Source organism: Panthera uncia, chromosome B4 (genome assembly GCF_023721935.1).
Source record: "Panthera uncia isolate 11264 chromosome B4, Puncia_PCG_1.0, whole genome shotgun sequence".
Lineage (NCBI taxonomy): Eukaryota > Metazoa > Chordata > Mammalia > Carnivora > Felidae > Panthera > Panthera uncia.
Window position 1 is genome coordinate 57,676,797 of NC_064809.1, and position 27,822 is coordinate 57,704,618.

General features: G+C 35.9%; 1 protein-coding gene across 3 annotated transcripts in view; it reads left to right on the top strand.

The window, feature by feature from the left end:
* The window catches only part of RASSF8 (Ras association domain family member 8), a 122,697-nt gene extending 98,983 nt beyond the window's left edge, over positions 1-23,714 (top strand). Inside the window, exons 1-5 of one of the 3 annotated variants that reach the window (XM_049627207.1) lie at positions 2,674-2,765; positions 5,571-5,777; positions 15,988-16,877; positions 18,965-19,109; positions 19,718-23,714. In XM_049627207.1, coding sequence (XP_049483164.1) covers positions 5,675-5,777; positions 15,988-16,877; positions 18,965-19,109; positions 19,718-19,839 — 1,260 coding nt within the window. In that variant the 5' untranslated portion in view covers positions 2,674-2,765; positions 5,571-5,674 and the 3' untranslated portion in view covers positions 19,840-23,714. Of the gene's footprint in view, positions 1-2,673; positions 2,766-5,570; positions 5,778-15,404; positions 15,493-15,987; positions 16,878-18,964; positions 19,110-19,717 lie in introns of those variants that run through there. The other 2 variants (XM_049627209.1, XM_049627208.1) reach the window with 2 other exon arrangements.
* Positions 23,715-27,822: the final 4,108 nt, after the last annotated feature.

A 27,822-nucleotide genomic window follows, 5' to 3' on the forward strand; every position in this document is an offset into this window, starting at 1 on the left:
GCCTTTGTTCCCCGCCAAGCTGAGCTCTGCCGTCCGGGGGCTCAGCAGCTCTCCCTCCCTTTGTCCTCCAGCCTTCCCGCTTTCTGAGCAGAGCTGTTAACTTATGACCTCCCAGACGCTAAGTCGCGCTTGCTGTCGGAACACAGTCAGCCCAGCCCCTCCGCTTTTGCCAGCCAGACTAGGGGGCTCTGCTTGGCCAGCGAGCCGCCCCTCCGCCCCGGCTCCCTCCCGCCAGTCCGTGGAGCGCGCACCGCCTCGCCGCCCTTCCTACCCTCTTCCGTGGGCCTCTCGTCTGTGATTGGCTCCAGAGACTCCATTCTGCTAATCCTCTGGCGGTTTTCTGGGTTCTTTAGGCAGGTGTAGGTGGAATCTAAGTGATCCGCAGGACGCGCGGTGAGCCCAGCGTCCTCCTACGCCGCCATCTTCCCTCCAACTCCGAGATACTCTGACTTTTCTAAAAAGAAAAATATAAAACCTATCTTTAGAAGAGATGGCTTAATCATGGCAATTAAGACTTTTCATATAAGAGAAAGAGAAAAGCTATTAAATTTTCTCATTTGTTCTATATTATTCCTACAACATAGTTGTATCTGTCACCACTTCTGGGTGTTTCAAAATACATTAAAAGGCTAACAGAAATCTCATTTTACATACAGCATATCTTCAAAAGTTGGTAATTTTGTATCCTGTAGTTCAGTGGGATATTTTATAGGCATTATGCCTCTTTTCCACTCTCTCACCCTCCATGCTGAGTCACTGAGTACTAGTTTAACAAAGTTTAACCAGTTTCTCTACTGTGGGATATCTTGCCACACATTGTCTCCCACACTGTATTTTGAAATGTTTCCCAAAATTGTTGAACTGGGGAACCTTATTTCCTTATGGTGCGTGCACAGGACTATTGTTCTCAATATTTCATTTGGGGAGGATCTTATTGATATCACTAAGGTCATCTTCCTCAGTGCCCACTTTTAACATTTTGTACCTTTTATGACAACCTACTCTCTGTGACACCATTTCCAGAACTGTGTTATAGCAAAATAATGGGTTTTCTAAAAGCAACTGAACATTTAACTGTATTTCCAAAATACAGAACCAGAGGGTTATAAAACATGCATCACCTGAACACTGCAGTTCAGGGGCAGATAACCTATGACTGGCATCTGATGCAATTTTCCAGAACCTGTTACCTGTACCTACCAAAATCTGTTTTCTTACCCACCGTCTTCCTTCCTAATCTGTTTTCACTCTTCTCCTTCTCCACCCACATTGCGCTTCATCCTCTCATGTTATCCAGGTATGTTTTTCTTTTTTTTAAACTTAGGTTACTTTCCCATCACCCACAGGCAATATGTACCTATTTTTTTTCCTTACCTCAAAACCATCTGAGCATCAAAAAGTTAATCCTTTTTTAGTTTGTAGCAGTTGTTCTACATAACTTCATAATTCCCACATCAAATCAGTTTTAGAATAAGGTAATCTAAAGGTAAAGTCCCTTTAGTTTTTATTTTTTCACTAGTTTTCTATACAAAAGAGAATTTGGGTATCTTATTATTGATTCCAATAAGTATTATTCAGGATATACCATGTTCATTGTGCAGAATCTCTTTCTGTATAATGCCAAAAAAACTAGTGCGTAGCATTAGTATTTTATTTAAAGTAGCTAGTTTGATTGTAAAGATTTTATTATAACTCATTTTATCTGTATGATGTTTCTATAAAGAATGCTTTAATATGCAGTAACCAAAAACTGGACATGAAAGAAATGATAAAATTGGCAATAAGCTTGCTTGTATGTTTGTGTCTAGTGTCCAGGGAGTAAGGGAATTTGCTCAGTAGCTCAATGGTAGCCATCACAAGGAACTTACACCATTTTTAAATATGCAGTCAGCACTTATTTGTGAGAGCCTTTGGTCACAACAGTTTTGTCCGCTGATCAAGACATAACCTTGTTTTGTGTGTTTTTCTCTTGAAAGATACCTTATTTGATATTTATTGTTGATTCATTAACATTGAGCTCACAACCAATAGCACTATAACTCACACTCAAACCAAACCTATCTAATAACGTATTTTCTTCGTAAGTCGCATCACAACCTTCTTGCATTTAGGAACACTAGATAGTGTCTGCACTGTGTTTGAGAGCCATTTTCAGCAATGAAATCGCCAATGAAGACCATAAAAATGCCAAAACATGGCACTAAAAACACTAAGAAAAGATAACTTATTGACATTATGAAAGCTGAAACAAGAAGGCAGAGTATTGCCTCTGCATTTTCCACTGCTGTATACATGTCTGTGAATGACTGTGAAAGTGCCATAAATATTGATTTTGGGGTTACAAATTTAGTGAGTGGATGAATTCACAAATAAGGAACCCACAAATAATGAGGATTGACTGAAATTGCTTTATTTAAGTACTGGTCTTGGAGGAATATGCCTCCACAAATGCAGATGCTTAATTCCAATAGGCTTTCAAGACAGTAAATGGTTTTTAACTAAAGAACACTTTGTTCCCAGTAGCTTGTTACTGAATAAACCTAGTTCTTCATTATAAAAATTAAAATCATGGTTTGAATATAGAAACCTTGTAGTGGAAACCATAACTGAACTATAAGAATATTTTTGCAGTAGAACCTTACTTCTACCTACATCATTGTTTCCATGGAAAAATGTATTCCAAATTCCAGCTGAGATGCCAAAGCCCTTTAGCTTCTCGAGTTCTTAGTTCCAAGGATGACCAATCTACGACACGCACCTACAGTGTAGGACTTTATTTTCCTTCTAGTCTAGTTCTGGGACTGGGAACAGAGCCATAGGAATTAGACTCTGGAGGATAGAACAGGGTTACAGATCCTGGAAGGGAGTACCTAAGGGCTTAGAGAGGGACAGATTCTACAGATGACTTCCATGAATAACACCATGATTTTTAGGGAAACTAGGGATGATTGTTAGTACAGCCCAAACTGGACAGAAGCCATAATCTAAAAACAATAGCCCTGTTAGAAATAAAATTTTGGGCCACATGATCTATTAAGGCATTTTTTTTACCCTCCTTAAGGATTTAAGTTTGAAAGAGAATATTAGTAGTGTAAAAAATGCAGATGCAGGTCTTCTCTGTGATAAGCCGTGGTAGGAAGTCTCTGATCAAGAGGATAAATACCTGCAAGTTTATATAAACTAAGCAGTATTATTTATGCTCAGTGTTTTCCCACAATGTTACTATACTCTGTAATATTTAGTAGATGTACATGTGTTCTTTGTTCATTTGTATTCTCTTGATGATTAAAAGTTTGAGGTAAACAATGATAATTCAAGATAGGAAAATATGTGGTAGTGTACTAAAACCTTTGTAGAACTTAAAAATGAACCTCATAAGTTTCTTTTAAATGACAGGTTTCTTTGGGGGGAGGAGGCCTTTAATGAGATCTGCTGTCTTCCTTGCAAGGTTCCCCAAGTGTAAGATATTTTAATGAAAAATAATGGACTAGGTATTAAATAGATTTTAATTCAGTTTAGTTTTTTAAATTCAGCTTTTTATTTAATAAAGTAATTTAATTTTTTTATATTAATTTAATACAATATCTTAATGTTGGGCCAATTTTTTAATCTTAACTATATTCCAAGAAAGAATAATACGTATTCTATTTTTAATAAGTAGAGCGTCTGGCAGAAAACGAAAAATATCTTGTTTTAAAGTCAGAATTCTTTTTCCTTTCATCAAATGGTCTTTAAATGGATTGGGGACAGTAGCATATTTGAAATTTCAACTATACATCAGCCTATTAAATGCTCAGAGTGGTCTAACTGTAAAGAAACTTGTTTAACTTTATTTGTAGAATTTCTTACATTTCTCTGGCTTTGGAGCCCTTTTCTACCCCCAGAAACTTCACCATTTCATGAGATTTCATAACTAAGGAACACAGTTATGGCAATTTAGCTTGTCACAGGCAAATAGCCCTTTATCTGGGTGTAGAGAGGGTTGATGAAACCACCTCTGTACTGCAGCGTAGGCAGAGGGAGCTGAAGTAACACGCTGGGAAACTGTCAGTCCTTTCCCTTGTTTTCAGGATGACAAAAAGTATTTTTGCACCTTCCCTGGAGAAAGCAAATAAGCTTATTTGCCTTCGCTCACATATGTTCTGACTCATCTACCCAGGTGGCCTAGAACTATCTTAGGTCCTTTAAGAAAATGCATAAGGACTGTGTTACTGTTTGTAACAAATGCTGTTTTACTAGAAGTTTTTAGTGTTTTTTTTTAAATAAGCTTTTCAATAAGTCATTAATGCTGAAACACTAGTTCCATTGTCAACCTTTAAATAAATTTAAATATTGTTTTAATTAATTAAATCAATGTTTATTACATCTCATAAACTTTAATATTCTTTTCAAAGAAACCAACAAAAAACAGGAAGATCATAGGACAATGGACAAATCATAGATTGATTAAAGATTTAACACAGGAAGAACTTGGATTTTAAAACCCTACAGGAAAAAGAATTGTGTGCAATTGATTTTTAGCAAGCTAATAACATTCTAATCAATACAAGAAATCAAGACATTTGGTTTGATTGTAGGAGAGTGTGAAAATTTCTGCATGGCATATGAATAAATGCAGCTAAACAAAAAAAAAACAATGAGGAAACACCACAAATACAACAAAAATTGAGATTTATATTATTAGAATAACTTGTAATTTAAGAATATTATCAAACCCCAGTGAAATAAATAAGAAAAAGTCAAGCAGTTCATATATGGGGAAGTTGCCAGCCTTAAGTAAAAGAATTAATTTCCATCAACTAATATTTTCTGCACACCTATGCATTATACTATGGTTAGTGTTAGAATTTCTGTGGTGAAAGCAACACTCTCAGTCCTTTTGGGAAGAGAGGGAGGCAAGGTTCACATGAAACAAAGGAATACAGTGGAGTTCTGAAGATACATTTACAAATGCCGGCAAGGCTGTGGAAACTGGTTCAGTTATTATTCAAAAAATGACAAACATCTTTTTTTAACCTCAGAAATGATCCTAATGAGATATTTTTTTTAAAATAGCTTACGTGTTTTTAATAAATTGCTTCTATGTTGAGCAATAGGGCTTGGTCCAGTAAGTAGGATTTCTTTACCCAAAGAAGAGTTACTTTATGATTAAAATTACAATTATATGGGGCATGTGGGTGGCTCAATCTGTTTAGCATCCAACTCTTGATCTTGGCTCAGGTCATGATCTCATGGTTCATGGGACCACGTCCATGTCAGGCTCTGCACTGACAGCATGGAGCATTCTTGGAATTCTCTCTCGCTCTCTCTGCCCCTCCCCTACTTGATCGCTCGCTCTCTCTCTCAAAAATAAATAAATAAAATTATAATTATGAAAATTGTACTAATATGAAATAATGTCATGAATAGGTGGCTATAGTTGTATTCATGCTGCTGAATTCACTTCTGTGAAATAAGTAAGTACTTGGTCATTAATGGTAGTAGGATTATGAGATATTAAAATTTATTTTGCATAATACTTAAGAAATTTTAAGACTCATTTTATTAAAAATGTTTTTTCCTCTTTTTAGCTGACTACACAAGACTCTGCCTTCCTCACATTTCCATAGCCAGCGACATGACCTGACACCTTGATGACCAGTCTCAGGGCCCTTGGGTGACTGGCTGGTGCACCATGGAACTTAAAGTATGGGTGGATGGAGTTCAGAGGATTGTTTGTGGGGTCACCGAAGTTACAACTTGCCAGGAGGTTGTAATAGCCTTAGCTCAAGCGATAGGTAAGTGAACTCTCTGGGAGTCTGAGACAAAGTGGTTTATCCTTCCTGTTGTTGTTTGGGGTTTGTTTGTTTTTTTTTTTGTATTAAATATAGATTTCTAGTTTTTTATTTGGTTCCATAATACAACTCGAGAGCACACTTTTACTTATTACAGTTCCCCATGCTTAAATAAATCTGTAAAGACACTTGTCTTCTGGCTTCTCCCAGATTTACTGATCTTGAGTCCAGAGTCTGCACTGTCTCTGTTCTCTTATTGTTTATCCTAAACAATGATTTCTGGAACTAAAGATGTTTTCTTGAGCAAAAACATAGATTCCTAGTTCCCAGACCCCTCATTAGGAAAAAATCCTATTTACTGTTTATTCTGACTACTTTTTGAAAAGAAAAACATTGGGGTGCCTGGGTGGCTCAGTCATTTGAGCATCCAACTCCTGATACCGGCTCAGGTCATGATCCCAGGGTCATGTGATAGAGCCCTGCATCAAGGCTCCATGCTGAGCATAGAGCCTGCTTAAGATTCTCTCTCTCTCTCTCTCTCTCTCTCTCTCTCTCTCTCTCTTTGCTTGCGTGCTCTCTCTTTAAAATAACAATAAAAAATTCAGGGGTGCCTGGGGTGGCTCAGTCAGTTAAGCATTTGACTCTTCATTTCAGCTCAGCTTGTGATCTCACAATTCATGAGATTAAGTTTGAGATTCTCTCTCACCTTCTCTCTCTCTGCCCCTCCCCCGCTCACATGTGTTCTCATTCTCTCTCTCAATAATAAACATTTTTAAAAAATAAAAATAAGGGGCACCTGGGTGGCTCAGTCAGTTAAGCATCCGACTTCGGCTCTGGTCATGATCTCACAGTTCGTGAGTAGTTTGAGCCCCGTGTCGGGCTCTGCGCTGACAGCTTGGAGCCTGGAGCCTGCTTCAGATTCTGTGTCTCCATCTCTCTCTGTCCCTCCCCCACTTGCACTCTGTGTCTCTCTGTCTCTCAAAAATAAATAAATATTAAAAAAAAAAAAAAAGCCATGGGCAGTGTTTTAAAATAAAATGAGTATATTTTACAGGGTGGCTAAGGAGTGCAGTAAGCTGCATCTGTCCATATCCTATGATAGTCACATTTTCTACACAGAATTTCAAAGGGAAAATGCCCAGATATACCAGGTGTGTGTTTACCAATTTGAACTAAACAGTGTAATGTACCTGTTTGTGAACAAGCCAGAAAGAAGTTTTAACTAAAATCTACCCCCATTTTTGCTTTCTCGGTAACTCAGTCCAGACCGTTTTGAAAAGTTGATGATTTGAATATAGAGGTTTTATATTTCTCCAGACTTGGCCAAACAACTCTTTTCCTGTATCATAAATACTTCATTAAATTCAGAATTCATCTGAGAGATGACTCAACTGGCAACCAGCCGAGGACTGTTGATCCTTGTTTCTCTTGTGCCATAAGATTTTCTCAGCTTCAGATGCAGTACGCTTTTGATACATACTTAAACATTTATCCGTCTTGTAATGTGGGTTATTGGCATTCAAAGTTTAAACACTAAGTGAAAGTTTTATAGTATTATTTTGACCTTATTTCCACTATAAGAAACAATAAGGGGTTTATCAATTGGGGAAGATTAATTCTGTGACATACAGTCCCAGAAATTCTATGGCTTAACACAGTAAAAGTTTAGGTATCCTGTTAGCAGAGTATGTACTGAATGAGAAAACTGCAGATGCTTCTAAAAAATTTATACTGAAGCAACTTGTAGAATACCTTCATGGGTTCAAACCCACACATTTGCCTCATGGGATGGAAACACCATAGATATATTCTTGATTCGGGATTATTGAAATTCTCTGGATAGCTAAAATTACTTTCAGGAAACCATCAGGACACAAAAATATTTACACAACTTGGTAATTTGCAAATATATATGGCAGCAAACATTTTTTGACTTGGTGCTGCTATTCAATTGAGTCAAATTAGAAAATAGCTAAAAATAGAACATAAATTGGTAAAAGATGTTGAATGCATCTAATAGTATAGAAAGAAATCCTTTCTACTCTGATCTGTGACTACCTTGACAGGTTATATCTAGGTGGTGGAATAATGAGACAGAATAACAAAATAAAAACATAACTCTGAAACATTTAATTGGCATGAGATGGATAAACTGTCCTGCAGCGTGCTGTGTGTTTGGTCACTGTATACGTCTTGGGCTTTCTGAAACAGTCCCAATTTCAGATATTTTATCTTGTTTTTCTCATAAACTATCCCAGAAATGCCATTATTTCACAATTCAAACTGCTTCTCAAATCTGTATGTGAAACAGAAAGCCTGTTTCAAGTTATAGTCCAGAAAATGCATTTGCTTTTACAATATTCCCAAAATATGAAAAGAATGTATTTCTGCCCTCAAGTAGCTTAGAAGTTAAGTAAAGTATGGCTAACAAAAGATTAGAGAGGAAAAGAGGAAGAAATCAAGGAGACTGAGGGAAAAGTTTTCTGATTCACACTCCTTTGTTGCCTGGTACCATTTGAAGTACTAAAGATTTAGAATTTTTCTCTGTTCCCACTTCTAATGATCTTATTCCTATATCTCCTTCAACTGGGGCCAGAGTTAGCATTTAATATAAACAAATTGATGGGGCTGGGGTCCAAGGTGGAGTGAACTGTTCCTAAGAAGGCTTGTTTCATATAGTTTGCCCCACGAGATCAGTTTTCAAACAAGCACATTTTATACTGAATTCTAATTTAACTATTCAACGCTTCTTTTCTCTGGAAGTCCCCCTACAGTAGGGATCCTGCTTGTTTATTCTTCTTACACCATTGCTTTGCCTAAAGTAAGTATTCAATAAAACATAGTTTCTAAAACAGTGCTGTCCCGTAGAACTTTCTGCAAGGATAATAATGGTCTGTATCTGTGCTATGCAGTATAGTAACCACTAGCCACATGCAGCTACTGAGTACTTGAGATGTGGCTAGTATAACTGAGGAAATGAATTTTTAATTAAAATTTAAATGTGGCTAGTGGTTAACGGGTATTGTAGTAAACTGTTCTAGAAGACGACTAACTGGTATCTCAAACTTCAAATGAGAGAACCCAAGTCTGTTTCTCAGCTGCTGCCCACCCGCAAATTTCTTCTTTCTCTTTATCTCAACAAATGAAATCTCTTTTCTTTTAATTGATTAGACCGAAAACTTTTATGTGATCTTTTTTGTTGTTGTTCTAATATCTTACAACTAATCCAGTAACAGATCCTACCTGTACTACCTTCAGTATACATACAGAATCTTGTTTCTCTTCACAGTCACTGTTAACTTGATGTAAGCCACCATCATTTCTCACTTAGGCTTTTGCTGTAGCCTTCCAACTCATCTCCCTGCAACATCTTGGTCCCCTCCGGCCTATTCTTAACAAATTTCTTTTATTTAATGTTTGTTTATTTTGAGACAGAGAAAGAGAGAGCACAAGTGGGGGAGGGTCAGAGAGAGAGGGAGACAGAGAATGCCAAGCAGGCTCCACACTGTCAGCACAGACCCCAGTGCAGGACTGGATCCCACAAACCATGAGATCATGACCTGAGCCGACATCAGGAGTTGGATGCCCAACTGACTGAGCCACCCAGGCATCCCATATTTCTTTTAAAGTAATACTTTTTTTTTAAGTTTCTATTTAAATTCCAGTTAGTTAACATACAGTATAATATTAGTTTCATGCATACAATTTAGTGATTTCACACTTACATACAACACTTATTGCTCATCATCAATTGCCCTCCTTAATCTTCATTACCTCCCCTCCACCCACCTCCCCTCTGGTAACCATCACTTTGTTCTCTATACTTAAGAGTCTGTTTCTTGGTTTGCCCCTCCCTCCCCCTCCATGCTCCTTTGTTTGATTTCTTACATTCCACATATGAGTAAAATCATATGGTATTTGTCTTTCATTGACTGACTTATTTCCCTTAGCGTAATACTTTGCAGCTCCATGCTGTTGCAAATGGCAAGATTTCATTCTTGTTTTTGAGTAATATTCCATTGTGTGTTTGTGCGTGTGCATGCGTGTGTGTGTGTGTGTGTGTGTGTGTGTGTGTGTGTGTGTAAGTCCATACAGTGGTCTTCAAGACACTAATGAATCTCTGCTTTACCCCCTCACCAATCTGACTTCATTCTCTACCACTTACTTTTGATTGTCCCTTTACTTACACCAAAGATATTTCTGCCTCAGTCTTTGCATCTGTTCTTTTCTCTGCTGAGAATACTCTGCACCCAGATATCTTCAAAATTCATTCCCTTGGATCTCTGCTTAAATATCTTCCCACAAAAGATGTCCCTGACCACATATCCATACACACATGCACATACACTCACATACTCTTTATCTGCTGTACTCTAATTTTCTCTATAGCACTTACCCCTCCTGACATATTACCTATAGGCCACATATATAGACCATATACACATTTTTAAATCTAAACATTTCTGAAAGCCTAGAATTTATCATACTTCATTTGTTAGCCATACTTGGAATGTCTCGAACTCATCTGGTGGTAAAAACTGTTCTGATTCAATATGAGGCTGTTTTTAATTTATATTTATTCCATTTGATATGAATGTTGATACATTTTACTTCATAAACTGTAATATGTTTGATTATAGACCTATAGGGATAGCACCATGTTACCTTTCTAAAATCCAAAAAGTTCTGAAGTTTCAGCATATCTGGCCTTAAAGCTGTTGGATAATGGACAGTAGACCTACATTTATTTGTGTGCTGTATATTGCCTGCTACTGTTTTGTTATTGCCTATTCTCATAGCTTAAAGCCATGCCTAAGTAGTAGACACTCAATACATATTTGTGAATAACTGAATGAATTTTTTAAAGTTTTCTATAAATTACAGGCTGAACTAGGTGACCACCTAATGCCCTATCCATTTCTAAGAGTATATGATCCTTTAGAAGATAAGGAAAATAATATTTTATGTTCTCACATTTAACTCTTATTAATTTCATGCATAAATTATCAATTTTAGAAATTTACAAATTTACCCATTTTACATCTGTTTACAGATGTATTCATTGTAGACTTTTTTGAAATTCAGAAAAAATACAAAGAAAATTTTAAAAATCACTCACGATCTTGCCTCCTAGAAGCAATCACTATACACACTCCTTTTATGTACCTCTAGATAAGTTTAAAGATTTCACTCTCCATAATTCTTGATAGTTTTAAAGTCTTATTTTTCATTTACTGGATTTTGAATTAAATTTTCCACTTAATCCTCACAAGTCTTATGAGGATCATCTATTATCTCTATAGATGATCAAGCTAAGGCACAGAGATACCAGATAACTTGCCCAAGCTCCTAGAGCTAGTAAGAGGGTAACTGGGATTCAAACCAGTAGTCTTAATTCAAGAACCTTGCTCTTAACTTCTTGTATACTGTTTTGGTTATACCCCCTATAATCTCAGTGGACATCTGTTAGAAAGTATAGTTATTGATTGAATTATACTGAAACAAGAAATAAAAGTCCTTAATAGTAAATTATACTGCTTTTATGTAGCCAAGTTCATCTTTTACAGTTTTGATATTTATAACAATAGTGTAATCATTCATAATTCTAAGTACTTTCTATATTTTCTACATCCATAAAAGATTATTTTAATGAATGTAAATACATGTAATTCATAGCATGTATCAGTCAGGATGGGTTAGATTATGCTACATTAACAAAAAGTCCCCCCAAATATTACTGGTCTATAGTGATAAATGTTACCTCTTATTTTGATTAATAGTATTTATGCAAAGTAAGCAACACAGTGCCTAGCAAATAGAGGCATAATAAATGTAAATCATTATGAAATCAATAAATTTAATGGTTTATTATTTTTTAATAGTAGTAAACTCATCATATAATACTAAATAGTTCCTAAATTAATGTGCAGTGATTCTGTGATTACACGATAAATAGATTACATGATATTCTCATCAACACTGTGGGAAAATATACTGTGAATGACTTAACTATGGGTTGTCTATAGCTGACCAACAGGTTATATTCAGAGATATTTACATTATATCACTGTCATTATAAATTAAATACTCTATGGTTAAAATTATCTTAATAGCTACACTTAGGACTTGTAGAAAATCCATTGACAAATTTGCAGAGTAGTTGTAATTGATAAATTGCTTTAAATTCTTTAAGCTTTGATTTCTTCACTGAAAAGTTGAGGATCATATCTATACTGCTTATTTCACAAAACCAATTAAGCCTGTGTATAAAATATATTTTTATATATTTTATATATCTTTGTTTTATATATATATGTGTGTGTGTGTGTGTGTGTGTGTGTGTGTGTGTGTGTCAGCATCAAAAGCATTTAAATGATACAATGCAATTTCTTGTACAGAGATGTTCCTTGTAAGAATTCTAAGTCATTATGAGAATGATTGGTTATGTTAACTAGAGTCTATATAAGAATCCAAAATGTTTATATAGCTCAAGGAGCAAAAAGTATCTGTTATTGGAAAAATTCAGGGCGGTAGGATTCATGATAAAGAATAAGTTTACTGACATCACTTCTAATATATCCAGAAACAGGAAGATTTGTTAGCATTAAATTCATAAGTGATGAATGCAACTCTCTGTCATGTTTTTTTGAATAATGTATAGTATTCATTTTGGGGGTAAGAAGGATTTGAAACTGAAGAAAAAACCAAATGTCAGCTAAAGCTAAAACTTACAAAGAGGGTTGATGATCAAGGTGTTCAATAGAATTTATATCCCTAGGGCCTGACACTATTTCTGACAGGTATTTGATGTTCTATATGTACTTGTTGACTAAATAACAAGATGTGACTTTTCAATCATGATTTTGTTATTTGGCTCTCTATTTAGAAAATTTCTCCAGAAATTTCTGGAGAAATTTTCTAAAATTGTGTAAAAATGATTTATACAATGTTGTTGAGTGGTTGAAATAAGGGCATAATGTTTCTGAGTGACTCATATTTGAATTATTTGAGTTTTGGTGTATATTTTCAAAAACTTCATGTTACATACTATTCTGCTTTAACTTAGATGAGAAGAATCTGTTATCCTATTTCCTTTTAATTTATGTCAATCATCCAGTGAGATTCCACTAATGCATTAAAGTCTCTCTATGTGATTTTCCTTATTATATGAAGTTAATATAATACTGGGAATACACTCAATTGCTTCATCTATCCAAAAGTACAATCAGTATTTTATTTACCATTCATTATTGTGGCACACATTTCTAAATAGCCACAACAGCCTAATCTACAAATGCTACAGGTAGGTAGGTAGGTAGGTAGATACTCCTTTTTGTTAGTTTTAGGGGTACATCAAGATGGAATGCAAGGTACAACTCAGTGTATCCGTTTAATAAAATGCATTGAAAGGAGTTTTGCAGGAGGAATTTGAATCTGTCCAAATGAAATAGGATCTTTAGGGTCTTGCCAAGTATGGTATTAAAAATAATTATTATGGGATTTAACTGTTACATAACCTATCTAAAACCCAATTTTTATAATAAAATCAAAGCTATTAATTTACCTTTTATAAAAGCTTTTTTATATTACTGGATAGATTTTTTTTTTCTTTTCGTCTAACTGCACTAAATATGCATTATTTAACAAAAAAGGGAAAACTGGCATTAAAAGTAATTCTAAATAATCTTCTACCAAGACATTCTCATAGGGCAGCAGTACCATTAAGCATTGGAAAAATTAGCTTCGTATTTAATTATGACTAAATTAGGGTCTTTAAAATTGTTAATATAACTTGTATAATATAATGATTCTGTTTTCTTTTTCAAGATGCTTCATTGGCCTGGTAGAATTAGAGAGGGCTCTGCTGATCTAGTCTAACCCCTCACATTACTTATGAGGACACAGAGCTCCAGATAAGAGTGAGATTCTAAAAGTAGTTGACAGGCAGGAAAGCCAAGAACACAGAGTGCTGTGATCTTTGAAGCAGTGAGTACACGTGGAACAGTTTTAGCCTTGCAGATTTGTCATGTGGTTTTTCTTGGAGTAATTACAGTAACTTTTAACCTGAAAGTCACTAGAAACGTTTTTACTCCAAGAAGCCAATCCACTGTACTAAGGCTTTCTTCTTCATTCCCCTTGTTTGCCCAGGCATTTTGATAATAGTAACAACTAATATTTGTATAGAACTTTTCAATTTTAGAAAAAAAATTTTATATTTCACATCTCATTTGACTCACAACAGTATCAGTAAGAAAATACTATTCTCACCCTTTAGATGAGGAAACTGAAGCCAAAGGAAATTTAATGCATCACGCAGATCATTTAAGTAGCTGGCAGAGCCAAACTTGAACACAGGCCTTCTGACTCCAGAGCCTTTTTGCTCTTTTCAGCTCTGTATAGTTGAGAGTTGTTGAAAGGTGCTGAAGGATTTTTAAGTCAGATTATTGTCACGTCACATCATTTTTAAGAGGTCTCTGGTCAACCCTTTTGTTATGTGACTAACAATGTTTAAAATTAATAATGGCTACCATGTATTGAATGCCTGCCATGGGCCAGGCAGCGTTGTAGGTGCTTACTATGTCTGCCTCTGACTCCCAGAACCTGTGACATACTGCTACTGTCTCTATTTTAGAAGTGAGGTTATGCTATTTATCCAATAGGCAATTAAAACGTAGGACTGGGGTGCCTGAGTGGCTCAATCTATTAAGCCTCAGACTCTGGATTTTAGCTCAGGTCATGACCTTATGGTGGTGAGATGGAGCCCCGTGTTGGGCTCCATGTTGGGCGTGAAACTTGTTTAACATTCTCCCTCTCCCTCCCCTTCCCCCCCCCCCCCCCCCCCGCACCCCTCTCCTCCTTCCCCTCTCTGACTCTGTGTCTGTCTCTCTCAAGAATAAAAACAAAAAAACAAAACCTGGGATTAAAACTCCAGTCTGTTTGCCTCCCAAGCTTCAACTTTGCAGCTGTACCCAAGACTCAGTGTCCTTAAAGGAGAATATATGCATATGTTTAAAGCAGTATCATTCTTTGTGTACTAACTCTACACTGCATACATGGCTACTCATATACATAGGAATATGTATATCCAGATCTTAATTTATTGACCTAGTAACTGAGAAAATAACTACTATTGGTTCAGAAGCTCATGAAATTCAAAAAGAAGATAAATCAGTAGCTGTATGGACCAGTATTATAATTACTAGGTACCAGGATCAGTTTTTTTCTTCCTTGTAATAATGTTAAGTAGTAATGGATGCTTTTTTATTGAGATGTAATTGACATGTAACATTTATATTAGTTTCAGGTATGTAGTGGATACTTTTAACAAAATATCCATCTGACCTACCTACCTTAAATGAAAATGTTTAGAAACTGTGTTCAATTTAATGATATTATACTGTCTTCTGAAATTTTATCTTCTGTAATTACTAGTTAGGTTCAGTATTTCTATTTATATATGATTTTATTGCTGTTTTTGTTTTTTTAAATATTTTTGCCTTTAAAAATTTTTTTAATCGGCTTCTAAGCTACAACTATCAAAACTGTAGAAGGCTTCTCTTTCAGCCCCTATTTTTTTACAAAATTATTTTGAAGAGTTGTTTTCACTGAAGTGATTTTTATTTGCCACAGGTGTGCAGAAAGATACCAGCAGTGTGAGCTATGGGATGGCCAAGCCCTTATGCAGAAACAGAGGAAAGACCTGTACAGCCACCTCTTAGCTAAGTAGCATGTTGTTCACTGGCTCAATATCTCCTTTCAGGAGGAAAATGGGCCTCTAACCTTCCCAAGTTCTAATGTGCAGAGAAAGCATAGGAATTCACAAAGAGGAAATTTATTCCAGTTTTGAAGTTCTACCTAGTTCCTGCGACCAGGCCCTCATGGCTTCCAGTGGGGCATTCTCCTGTTATCCTTTGTTTTATCTAGAAGTCTTGTCCCACACAGGAAGGTCTAGGCAATCAGGCATTTAACAAGAGCATAAAAGTCTCCCTGAGTTTTAAAGTGTTCAATTTCTAAGCAAATCTGAAGGATATATGTAATTCACATCCCATAATTTTATGCTGTTAACATATCTTCAAGGGAAGTTTTAAAAGCAGCATGGACTAGACTTTGATGCTAATCAAGAAGACACATTTATTAAATAGTGTCCTCTGTAGTGTTATTTTAGCTATTGCATATGCCACTTTGACAGTTTGTTATTATCTTTTTTATCTAGGTCGAACTGGAAGGTACACTCTTATAGAAAAATGGAGAGATACTGAAAGACACTTAGCGCCTCATGAAAATCCTATCATATCCTTAAACAAATGGGGGCAGTATGCTAGTGACGTACAGCTAATTTTACGTCGAACTGGGCCATCTCTTAGTGAGCGACCCACTTCAGACAGTGTGGCTCGAATTCCTGAAAGAACTTTATACAGGCAGAGTTTGCCCCCTTTAGCCAAACTGAGGCCTCAGATTGACAAATCAATCAAAAGGAGAGAACCTAAAAGGAAATCATTAACATTTACAGGAGGTGCCAAAGGATTAATGGACATTTTTGGAAAGGGTAAAGAAACTGAATTTAAGCAAAAGGTGCTGAATAACTGCAAAACAACAGCAGATGAGTTAAAGAAGCTGATTCGGTTACAGACAGAGAAGCTTCAATCCATTGAGAAAGAGCTAGAATCAAATGAAATCGAAATACAGTTTTGGGAGCAAAAGTATAATTCTAACCTTGAAGAGGAAATTGTCCGCCTGGAGCAAAAGATCAAAAGAAATGATGTAGAAATTGAAGAGGAAGAATTTTGGGAAAATGAATTGCAGATTGAACAGGAAAATGAAAAACAGCTGAAGGATCAACTTCAAGAAATAAGACAGAAAATAACAGAATGTGAGAGCAAATTAAAGGACTATTTGGCTCAGATCCAGACTATGGAAAGTGGTCTTGAAGCAGAAAAATTACAACGGGAAGTTCAGGAGGCACAAATCAATGAAGAAGAGGTTAAAGGAAAGATTGGTAAGGTCAAAGGAGAAATTGACATTCAAGGCCAACAGAGTCTGAGGCTGGAAAATGGCATTAAAGCTGTAGAGAGATCTCTTGGACAAGCCACCAAACGATTACAGGTAAGAACGTTTTTATAAAAAGGATGTTTCGTCTGTTTAAAAGAGTTAATATATTCTTGGCATTTTCTTTAATGATTGTCCATTTTTTCTTATATTGAAAGTTAGAAAGCTATCTTGGCTTATAAGTTTCTTAGAATTTCTGTGACTTACGACAAAGCTAAGATGTGAGACCAAAACAGAGATGAGCGCTAAAGCCACACTGATCCTTGTTCCATGGCAACAGGTTTCTTACTGTGTGTCAGTTGTAACATTAGGTAATTGGATACAGAGAATAGAAACTCGGAGCTGGAATGGACACTAATGATGAGATAGTGAATCTGACCTTCGCTCCTTTTAGAGATAAGGAATCCAGTGCAAAAGAGATTACTGCAGATTGTTTTGCCAGGGACTGTGTGGCTAGTTAACTGCTTATCTATTACTTCTCCATTGTTGCTAACCCCATCTTTCTTGAGATGTAAATAGTTCCCTTCTCTCCACATTACTTACTCTCCTTTGCTTTCCTGAGAGGGACACAGAGGTTCCTCTCTGATTTTCCACTCTCTGGTTCACATACAAGAATATTTATATTTTGCCATTAGGTGCTGATTACTCAACTTAAATTTCTTAGACACCCGTTCTTGAAAAGAAAATGTGGTGGTGTTAGGAGAATTACAAAAGAGGTATTAAAAATAAATAATAGTTAAAATATTAAATATTAATATTAAATAAAAGCTTAAATAGTACATATAAATTCACATTTCTGATTTTTGTTACATTTGGCCACATTTCAAATGCTCTGTGGCACATGTCTAGTGGTTGCTGTATTATTGATCAGTGCTGGTGAAGAAGCTTGCTATTCAGAGTGATCCATGCAGTTCAGGACACATTTGTTAAAAATTCAGAATCTATATTTGTAATAAGGTGTCCAGATAGTGCCTACGCATGTGGAAGTTTGAGAAGAATTTCTCAACTGGAATATCAACAGTTTTATCAGCAGAGAAAGCTGAGCTTTCAGAAAGAACTTTCATGATTTCCTTTCTGTGCCACTAACCATAGTAAGAGAGAAAACCTCCACCAAAATTTTGAAAATTGAGAATTTCTCATGCAGTGGAAAGTTGTTAACCTCTGATTTGTCAGTATTCTACTATTTGGATTCACTTTGACCCTTAAAAAGGGTACAATTGGAAGTTGTGTTGCCTTTGCTATTATCTACAGGAAACACTAATTCTTGACAGTCATTACTAGTAAATCTCACCACCCATTGAAAAATATTTCATAATCAAACTAACATATCTCCAAGTACCTGCTACGCTCAAAGTAAGTGGAAGAAGCAACCACTCATTTCTGGTATCTCTCCCCTACCCCTGCCAGGTTCATCAAACAGACTCAACCTGGTGAGTCCTTGCCACTTTTCCCTATAGTGCAGTAAAGGAGAGAAAGAGAACTTCATCAATGCCTTTCCTTGTTTTTTGAGCTTTCTGGCTGTCCAAACTTGATCTCCTTTCTTTAAAGATCTTCGGTTCTCAGATCCGTCTTTGCCAAGGATTTAGTTAAGAACCCCACAGTGAAAATCTTGTGGGAATTTTGCTTTCCTCATGCTCTAATATAAATCTCAATAACGGATCCCATGAACACTTGAACAGTCCACCAAATACAAGAACTTTTCTGAGTCTCACAGACCAAATGACTATGAATTTTACAGTCGGTTTTGAAGTAAATAATAGGGAAATTTATTTGTGAACAGCTTATAGCAACATCGCTATAAACACTGGGATGGATGGAAACTGGTATTTATTGATGAAAGTCTATAGATATATATTTCATCAGGTGTATAGTGAATTCCTAACAGAGGAAAGCATCACATTTAAAAGGACAGACTAAAGAAGCTCTTGTCCTTTATTTGCTTACTTTTTGGCCTGTGCCACAGAACAAAAATGACCTCTTTTTAGCCTATTGTATCAGTATTAACACAGATTTGTTGACTGTGTTCTTGTGCAAGCAAGTATCGCACACACAGCCCCCATAAGCAGATGGACTATCACCAGGATGTCTTTAGCTGGCCAATAGTGACTCCTCCAATAAAAAGAAACATTTTAACTTCCATCTAGGACAAAGAACAAGAACTGGAGCAGTTGACTAAAGAGCTGCGTCAAGTCAATCTCCAGCAGTTTATCCAACAGACAGGGACAAAAGTTACCGTTTTGCCAGCGGAGCCCATCGAAGTAGAGGCCTCACATGCAGACATAGAAAGGGGTAAGGTGTTGAGAAATCTGCTCTTTTCCCTTTATTCTCACTGGTTAACTTTGAATAAACTACTCGCATTCAGTTAAAACGTTAACCTGCCACTCAAAGCTTGGGCCACTTAAAAAAAAATTGATGTACGTCCTGTTTCTGGGGAAAATCAATAATATTTAGGTTATTTAGTTTACTTAGAAAAGCACGTAATCCCCAAATCTTCTGTCATTTGTTTTAAACTGCTTCTTAAAGAAACTTTTTCCTGACGTATGAGTCAGATTTTAGCTTCTGTTCCTGACACCCCTTCCTCCTCTCCTAAAAGTCTTTATTATTAATTTGTGCTGATATTTAAAAGATATGTATCATCCGAACAACCAAGAAAGAGAAGCAAAGTGCTCACCTTTTTACAAAGATCATTAACTATTGAAACCACTGAAAACTGTTTTTATCACTGAGAGGGTCAAGAAGACTTAGCCTTCTCCTCGTACCCCAGACCCCACGGGGGACTACAGTTTTACAGTGTAATGTTAGTTGGCTCTTCAGGCAGGAAAAATTCTAATTTTTCACGTTGCTAAGTCCTTCGAGTTGCTGAGTCCACAAAATGGCTTTCTTTGTTTTCTGTGTAGAGGCACCATTCCAGTCCGGGTCCCTGAAGCGGCCCGGTTCATCTCGGCAGCTCCCCAGTAATCTCCGTATTCTACAGAATCCTATCTCATCTGGTTTTAATCCTGAAGGCATATATGTATAACATTATCTGTATTCAGGGGAGAGACCCAATGAAGGTACCAAGGACAGTGAAAATTCCTTCTTTGATTTGTGCCAATGATGAACAGAGGATATATTTCACAAGCCACCGTATCTTTTTTCTGTCCTAAATTGCATACCACTTGGAGCCATACCCTGTGCACTGATGCTAAAGAACAAAGAAACTGTGTTTTCACACATCAACAGTGTTGACGTTTTTGTCCAGCAGCTGTAATGCAAAGCCTTCATTTTTATTTGTAGCATTTTGAGAGCATTAGGAAAGTATTATACTGTGTGTATACATAAATAAAACCATGACAAGAGTGAAGAGAAATACGTGACTGGCTTAGTTTAATTTATTCCATATAATCGATTAATGGGTAAATGTTGGTTTTAATATTTTTTATTAATACTTAATCCTGTGACCTAATTACATTATATATGGTGTGATTATGACTGTGTGCATGTGCCAGACTCCATCCATACATTGCCAATTTACAGCTCTACAGGTGTCATAGGGTGCTCCACCATCAAAACTAAGTCCTTAAGAACCCACTTGTATTTATTTTGTGTACCTGTCCTAACCATTGCTTAATTAGATCAAGTCATTCAGGTTTTCTTTTTAATCTGGACTTTAATCTTTTCTTTACAATATTTCCAGTACATGAATGACCACATAGCAAAATAGAAATATTTTCATGAGGTTAATTGTATCTTTAACAAACAAAAATGTAACTGTTGACTATCCAAACAGGTGTGGGGTTTCCTGATATATTATGTGTTTTGTTTCTGCCCTGCCTTAATCACTTTAATCTTAGGGGTCCTCAAGAGTTGCCATAATACATAAGTTAGAGATACCTGGTGGGTCTACTTCAGAAAGGTTACTTTAAGTGATACATTTTTAAAATGACCCACTTCATATGTATGATCTGTTGGTGTAAGCACCCATGGGCAAGCTTTTGCTTGCAAATAATTTACTCTGTACTTTATGAACTATTGCTAATTCTCCAATCGCTTAGAGAGAAAGTATGTTGGAGTTAGGTACTTTTTGCAAAGGAAATTAAGTTAATCTTTTTTTTTTTTTCCCCCATTTTTGAGCTTGACTTTTACATGTAGGACATGAGTCTCCATTTGTACATATATTTTCTCTATTTATAAAACCAAAAATGAGTCAACACCTCTCCCATGAGTGGTGACTTAACTAAGATTCACAAGTAATATCTGGATGGATGTGGTCAGATACCATTTAGCCATTTTTACATTCCCTCTGATCAAAATTTGGTACAGTATAATTAAGACTTTAAACTGAAATTTAAAGTAGTTTTTAATTCTGAGGAAAATATATTCTCTGTATTACATGCAACAAAGTAAAAGTGGATTAGTATATTAATGCCATGGTAACAATAAAAAGATGTAAGTTATATCTTATGCATGAGGGCAACTTTGGATGTTTTAACACATTTGACTTATTTTTGGTTTAATGAATGCTGAGAATGCTGCATTTAGGTTTCCAATGAAAACTTTTAAGAATGGCTATGAAAATATATAGAAGCTTCTAGAGAACTGAAAGTAATAATGCAGAGTTGCCTTTTCTAGTCCAGCTAAATGGCAGACCTCAACTAAAGATATTATTTTCTTTGGGTTCTTGGAGTTATCAAGTTGACTGTGCAATTATACTATTTTGCAAATAACTTGATAAATAAGTTATTCTTACCTAAATAACTACAGTCTGTACACATTTGCTCTCAATTTATAATAGTTATTTCATATCTACATATATTTAAAAATTAGGAGAAGTAAAAAAATCAAAATAATTTGTAGATTTTGTGACAGCAATGATTTATGTATGCCCAATATATGCCTTATTTTTAAAGGGTTCCATCCTATACCAAGAGTCATTTTGTTATTGTTGTTCAGAGAAATTAAGATCTTATTCACAAAGAAAAACATTTTTATAAATTGATCATATCCTATTTAAATCAAAATGTTAAACTGAAGATATATTAATCTTTGCAGTTTGTAATTGCAAAGATGCCTTGGTGTGCCATCAAAAACACAAAGTCAATATCCAACATAATTGTTGTAAATTATTATCAGCATTAACCTAATAACTTTAAAGAAAGACTGGCAGCATTGTGACAACTTTATCTGAATTTTCAAATGCCAAGTAATCTTTATGTACCTAATTATAGATAGAAATACTATTTCCTAGGTGAGAAGAATATATAAATGTGAATTTGATAAATACATTGAGCAGCTATACTTTTTAATCAGTTATATTACTTCTGGAAGAACATCTCTAAGAAATATTTTCTAAGTCTTTTTTTAAAATAGAAGAAAGAAAACTCATTTCCCTAGAACATCTTAAAAATATTGTAGTCTATTCCTGATCATTTTTATCTATTGTGAATATAGATGAGTTAGATTAAGTGCCACATCTTTTGGATACATTTCGGAGGGGGGCAGTGGGCAATGATATACAAAAAATACCAAATATAAAATTTTGCATCTGGGGGAATATTCAGGTTCTAAATACTAAACTAGATTATAAGGTTTTTATTATTATTATTATACTTTAAGTTGTTGTTTTATTAGGATTTCCTGTATTAAGTACATTAGAAGATATTTTTTTCTTAACAAGGAACGATTTGAAATAGCACTGGTATATTTGACCCTTTAGAATGTCTAGCATCTTCAGAGAATGATCCATAGTTGGTTGCCTCAGTCCTTTTTTTTTTTCCTTATGAGATATTTTGGTTGAGTAGCATGTTTTGTTTGTTTTGTTTTGTTTTGTTTTGTCCTGATGCACAGGGAATTGATATGTGAGACTTTGGTTAGTATTAATAGTAGTTACCTATTTAATTCCCTCAGTCATCCCTGAATAATCATCAATTCCCATAGTTCAAATAAATCATAAACTAGAGCTAAAACAGTAAAGATGCAGAATTTATGGTGTGAAGTGTGATTATTAACAGTGTTCAAGAACAAAACACTTGCTTCCAGAGCATAAATAAATTTTGCACCTGCATTAAAAGAACATTTTCTTTGTGAATAAGAGAAAAACGGTCTTTAAAGAAACTTCATTTAAAGCCATTTCTGTGAACATCTTTCCAAGTTAGAACTATAATAATGGATTGAGGAAATAATACGGAAAAGGCAAAAACTCTTGATTTCAGGTGTGCAAAGGATGTGGGCAGATGGGCATTTCCCTGTGTGCATTGCCTTTGAAAAATTGGGCCTTAATTTATATGTATATAACAGTGCTGTGTTCACATCCCTCTTCTACCTAAAGTTGTCTTTATTAATCCATATTGTATTAAAATTTAGCTCATAAGTATTACTTTTATATTATGTCCATTTTTTTGCATGTTTATACTATTTGCTACAGTATTTTTAAGTTTTGGGTGAAGGCCATCAGCTGTGTGGAGAAGACAAAACAATCACTATTTATTCAGTATTGCTGCTTTACGTTTCCAGAATAAGCTTTCTATGCCAGGACAGTGACTGCTTGAAAGCTGCAGGAGCTCTATTCCAATGCATTTTATATATTTTTAGAAACCAAATACATGCAGATAACTATTTAGTATACTAATTATATTAAACCAGCAGAAATATAAAGGCAATAAAGTATATACATATATATATATGGGGGGAGGGAAAGATTAAAAAATAGGTTTACAGCCAGACATGGTGATAGCCCTAAATATATTTCCAATCTGTCTTTTGGTATTGACCCAAGGAGGATTTGAGTTGCTGCAGCTTTAAACAGATAATTGCCACGTTCACTACTGTGGACACATAAATATGCTTTTAGTACTGCTTTGCTTATGTACCAATAAAATATCTGTAATATGTATTATATGTAATTCTTTTTTTTTTTTGACTTTCATTTCAAAATGTATATTTTCTGATTATTATCATGAGCTGTAAAACAAAGGATCAGTATCTGATATTCTCCCAAGTAATAAATTTTCAGGATTCATTGGGGCATTACAGTTGCTGGTCTGTTTCTTATGTGTTTAATATTTCAAAATATGAGTTTATTTTCTTTAAAAGATACTAAAGAGAAAAGGTCTGCATAACCGTGACATAAAATTACATTTCTCTGAAAGTAATGTTAAAAGAATTACCAATTGCTAGATAAGGTAGCTGTTTTATCCAAGTGAAACTTAAGAAATTAATACCTCCCTTTTATTTCAAAAGCAAAAGGAAAAAATTGTATCTTAATGAACCTCTATATTCTCAGATTTCTTTAAAACCATAAATGAGGGGAACAATTAAATACCTACTATGTACCCAGTACAATAATAGGAGACACATTGAGCCATGCAGGGAAACTCTTCCAAATCACACAACTAATGAGTAACTTACAAGGCACTTGAACTTAGACCTTTCTGATACCAAAGTACTTTTCTATATTCCATGACAAACTACACAAGCTTTATAATGGTCAGTTTCTGTTTTTAATGTGAAAGTACATAAATTGTCATTTTTATATTCTGTATAAATTATATCTTGACCAAGAAATTATACATATGAACAATAGTATGTTAAAAAACAATGGCAAATTATTAACAAAATAATGCAAAATACAAATTATTTTTGGCCTACTTTGAGGGAATTTAAAAATCTTAATTATCATGTCCTCCTCTATAGATGTTTGTTTAGTTAATGGCAGAGCAAGGAATAACCTTTCTCCACTTGATTCTTCACCTGCTGCCCACTTCACCTATTTGTGCTGCCTCTTAGGAAGGGCCAGCAGAGTCCTAGCTATTAAAACAAGCAGAAACTTGCTGGACACATTCTCGCCGTCTGTTGCCATTTCATGAGCCTTTATTGTTGGTCAGACATTGTACTGAAATTAGTATGATTTGCTTTGCACCTCAAGGAGGTTGCAGTCTAATGATCACCGTTAAAGGAACAAGGATAGAGTGCCATGGAAATGCACCAGAAGGGCTTAGCTCTGGTCCAGAGTGTTGGCACACCCTGGAGAAGAGAATATAAACTGGGGAAGGTTATCTGGCACAGACTTACAGATGGGAAGATGTAGAGCCTGTGGGGCTGTGACCACAGTGAAAAGGTCTGGAGGGCTAAGAGGGAAGGTCGTCGGCATCCTGAAGGGCTTTGGTTGCCATGGTAAGGAACGACTTTATCCTTAGAGCTATGAAGGAGTTTGGCATGGCAGTGAAATGATCAGACTAGCATATTAAGAAGATCATCCTTGCTGGCATTGTGGAGGACTGACTGGAGAAGGTCAGGACTGAAAGCAAGAAAGACCACTTGAGGTGTCTCCAGGAGTCTCAGGCAGAGGTAATAGTAACTTGAACTAAGAAAGTAAGAATTTGGGGTTTATTTGATAACAAATGTTTATTGAGCACTTACTTTGTGCCAGGAAGAAGAGAACCAAACAAGTTATAGACATTCTAAGTAAACAGTAGCAAAAGGATATGGTGTTCAAATGGTGGGGGCAAAATAAAGGAATCCAGGAAACTCCAAGTGTTTGACAGCTACGCACAGCCTTAAATGGCTGGTAGTAATGGTGCTGTGAGTTTCGTAATGATGAGTAGTCACAGATACTCTGTTCTGTGTGCTGGGGGTGAAAGATTGGGAGAGGAGGAAGGGAAGAGAGAATGGAGACCTGAAGAATATGTACTTGAGAAGTGATCTTCCAATGAACCTCCCCCTTATATAGAGCCCATGCAGCCTTTCCTGTGAGGATGGTGTGGATTTGGGGAAAAGCTCTCTCTCTCTGTAGCACCAGACGTAACCATCAGTCTCCTCATCTGGTATGTTGGAATCCTGTTTTCCCAGCATTACTTTGTGTTCTATATGGGCCACTTTTATTCATCTGCCATGAATATGTGTCCAAGACATTAGAAGGGTCTGACCATGGTCCAAAGTGAAAGTAAGTGAAGAGGGTGGACAATACAAACTTGTCTCTGTCTATGCCAAGCCAATATTTACAAGTTTCCTGCAACTGCTAGCAGTGTGAAAATCAAATAAATGATTGGAATACCTAAGTAACAAATGATTTTTTTAAAGCATACAACAAATCAGTGACACTGTAACCAAAGAACATGGTGAGCTAAATGCTGTGTGGCAACAGGTAGCATGCAAACAGAGGCTGGGGAGAGCAGGAACTTGAGCAAGATGTTCATCAGGAGCCACCCACTAAACCAAGAGGGTGCCAGTTGTGGCAGTCACTGAGCTGTGACCATCTTCCATACCATAACATAACATCCCTGCTAAACCCAGCCTGCATTAGAACCTTCAAGGACTACCATCCTGGGTCACCTCAACAGGCCAAAAATCTCTCCCTTTCATTAAGCCAAAATAGACTTCCTTGTAATTCACAACCTTTCTTAAAACCACACAGAACAGTTTCCCACCAATATGACAACACTTCAGATATTGAAGGCATCTATTGTGTCTCCTACTATTCTCTTTCTGAATTCCCAATTCTTTCAAGTAGTATAATTTCCAGTCTCCTCTCTTTTGAACATGCTGTAGACACTCTTGAATGTGGCAGCCAGAACTAATCACAAAATTCCATTTGTGATTTGATCAGGTCAACACAAGAACTTGATTCATTGTTGTGCAGCCTAAAACTAAAATGGTTTATTTTATTGGTATTAAGTTTTTTGTGAACCTCCCCTCGCTATTAAATCATTGAACTTACTAGCAACCCAGATCCAACAGTACCTTAAAAGAATTATTCACCATAATCTAGTGAGCTTTATTCCTGGGATGGAGAGCTGGTTCAATATCTACAAATCAATCAATGTGATACATCACATTAATAAAAGAAAGTATAAGAACCTCATGATCTTCTCAATAGATGAAGAAAAAGCACTTGACAAAATACAGCATCCTTTCTTGCTAAAAACGCTCAAGAATGTAGGGATAGAAGGATCATACCTCAAGATCATAAAGGCCATATACAAAAGACCCACAGATAATATCATCTTCAATGGGGAGAAACAGAGCTTTCCCCCTAAGGTCAGGAACATGACAGGGATGTCCACTCTCACCACTACTCTCACCCCTGCTATTCAACATAGTGTTGGAATTCCTACCCTCAGCAATCAGACAACACAAAGAAATAAAAGGCATCCAAATCAGCAAGAAGGAAGTCAAACATTCACTCTTTGCAGATGACATGATACTCTTATGTGGAAAACCCAAAATATTCCACCAAAAAACTGCTAGAACTGATACATGAATTCAGCAATGTCACAGGATATGAAATCAATGTACAGAAACCGGTTACATTTCTATACACCAATAATGAAGTAGTGGAAAGAGAAATCAAGGAATCGATCCCATTTACAATTGCACCAAAAACCATAAAACACCTAGGAATAAATCTAACCAAAGAGGTGAAAAATGTATACACTGAAAGCTATAGAGAGCTTATGAGAGAAATTGAAGGAGACACCAAAAAATGGAAAAATATTCCATGCTCATGGATTGGAAGAACAAATACTGTTAAAATGTCACTACTACCCAAAGCAATCTACATATTCAATGCAATATCTATCAAAATAACACCAGCATTCTTCACAGAGCTAGAACAAACAATTCTAAAATTTGTATGGAACCAGAAGAGACCCCAAATAGCGAAAGTAATGTTGGAAAAGGAAAACCAAAACTGGAGGCATCACCATTCCGGACTTCAAACTTTATTACAAAGCTGTAATCATCAAGACAGTATGGTACTGGCACAAAAACAGACACATAGATTAATGGAACAGAATAGAGAACCCAGAAATGGACCCACAAACATATGGCCAACTACTCTTTGACAAAGCAGAAGAGAATATCAATGGAAAAGACAGTCTCTTCAGCAAATGGTGTTGGGAACATGCAACATGCAGAAGACTGAACCTGGAGCCACTTTCTTACACCATACACAAAAAGAAACAAAATGGATGAAAGACTTAAATGTAAGACAGGAAGCCATCAAAATCCTAGAAAAGAAAACAGG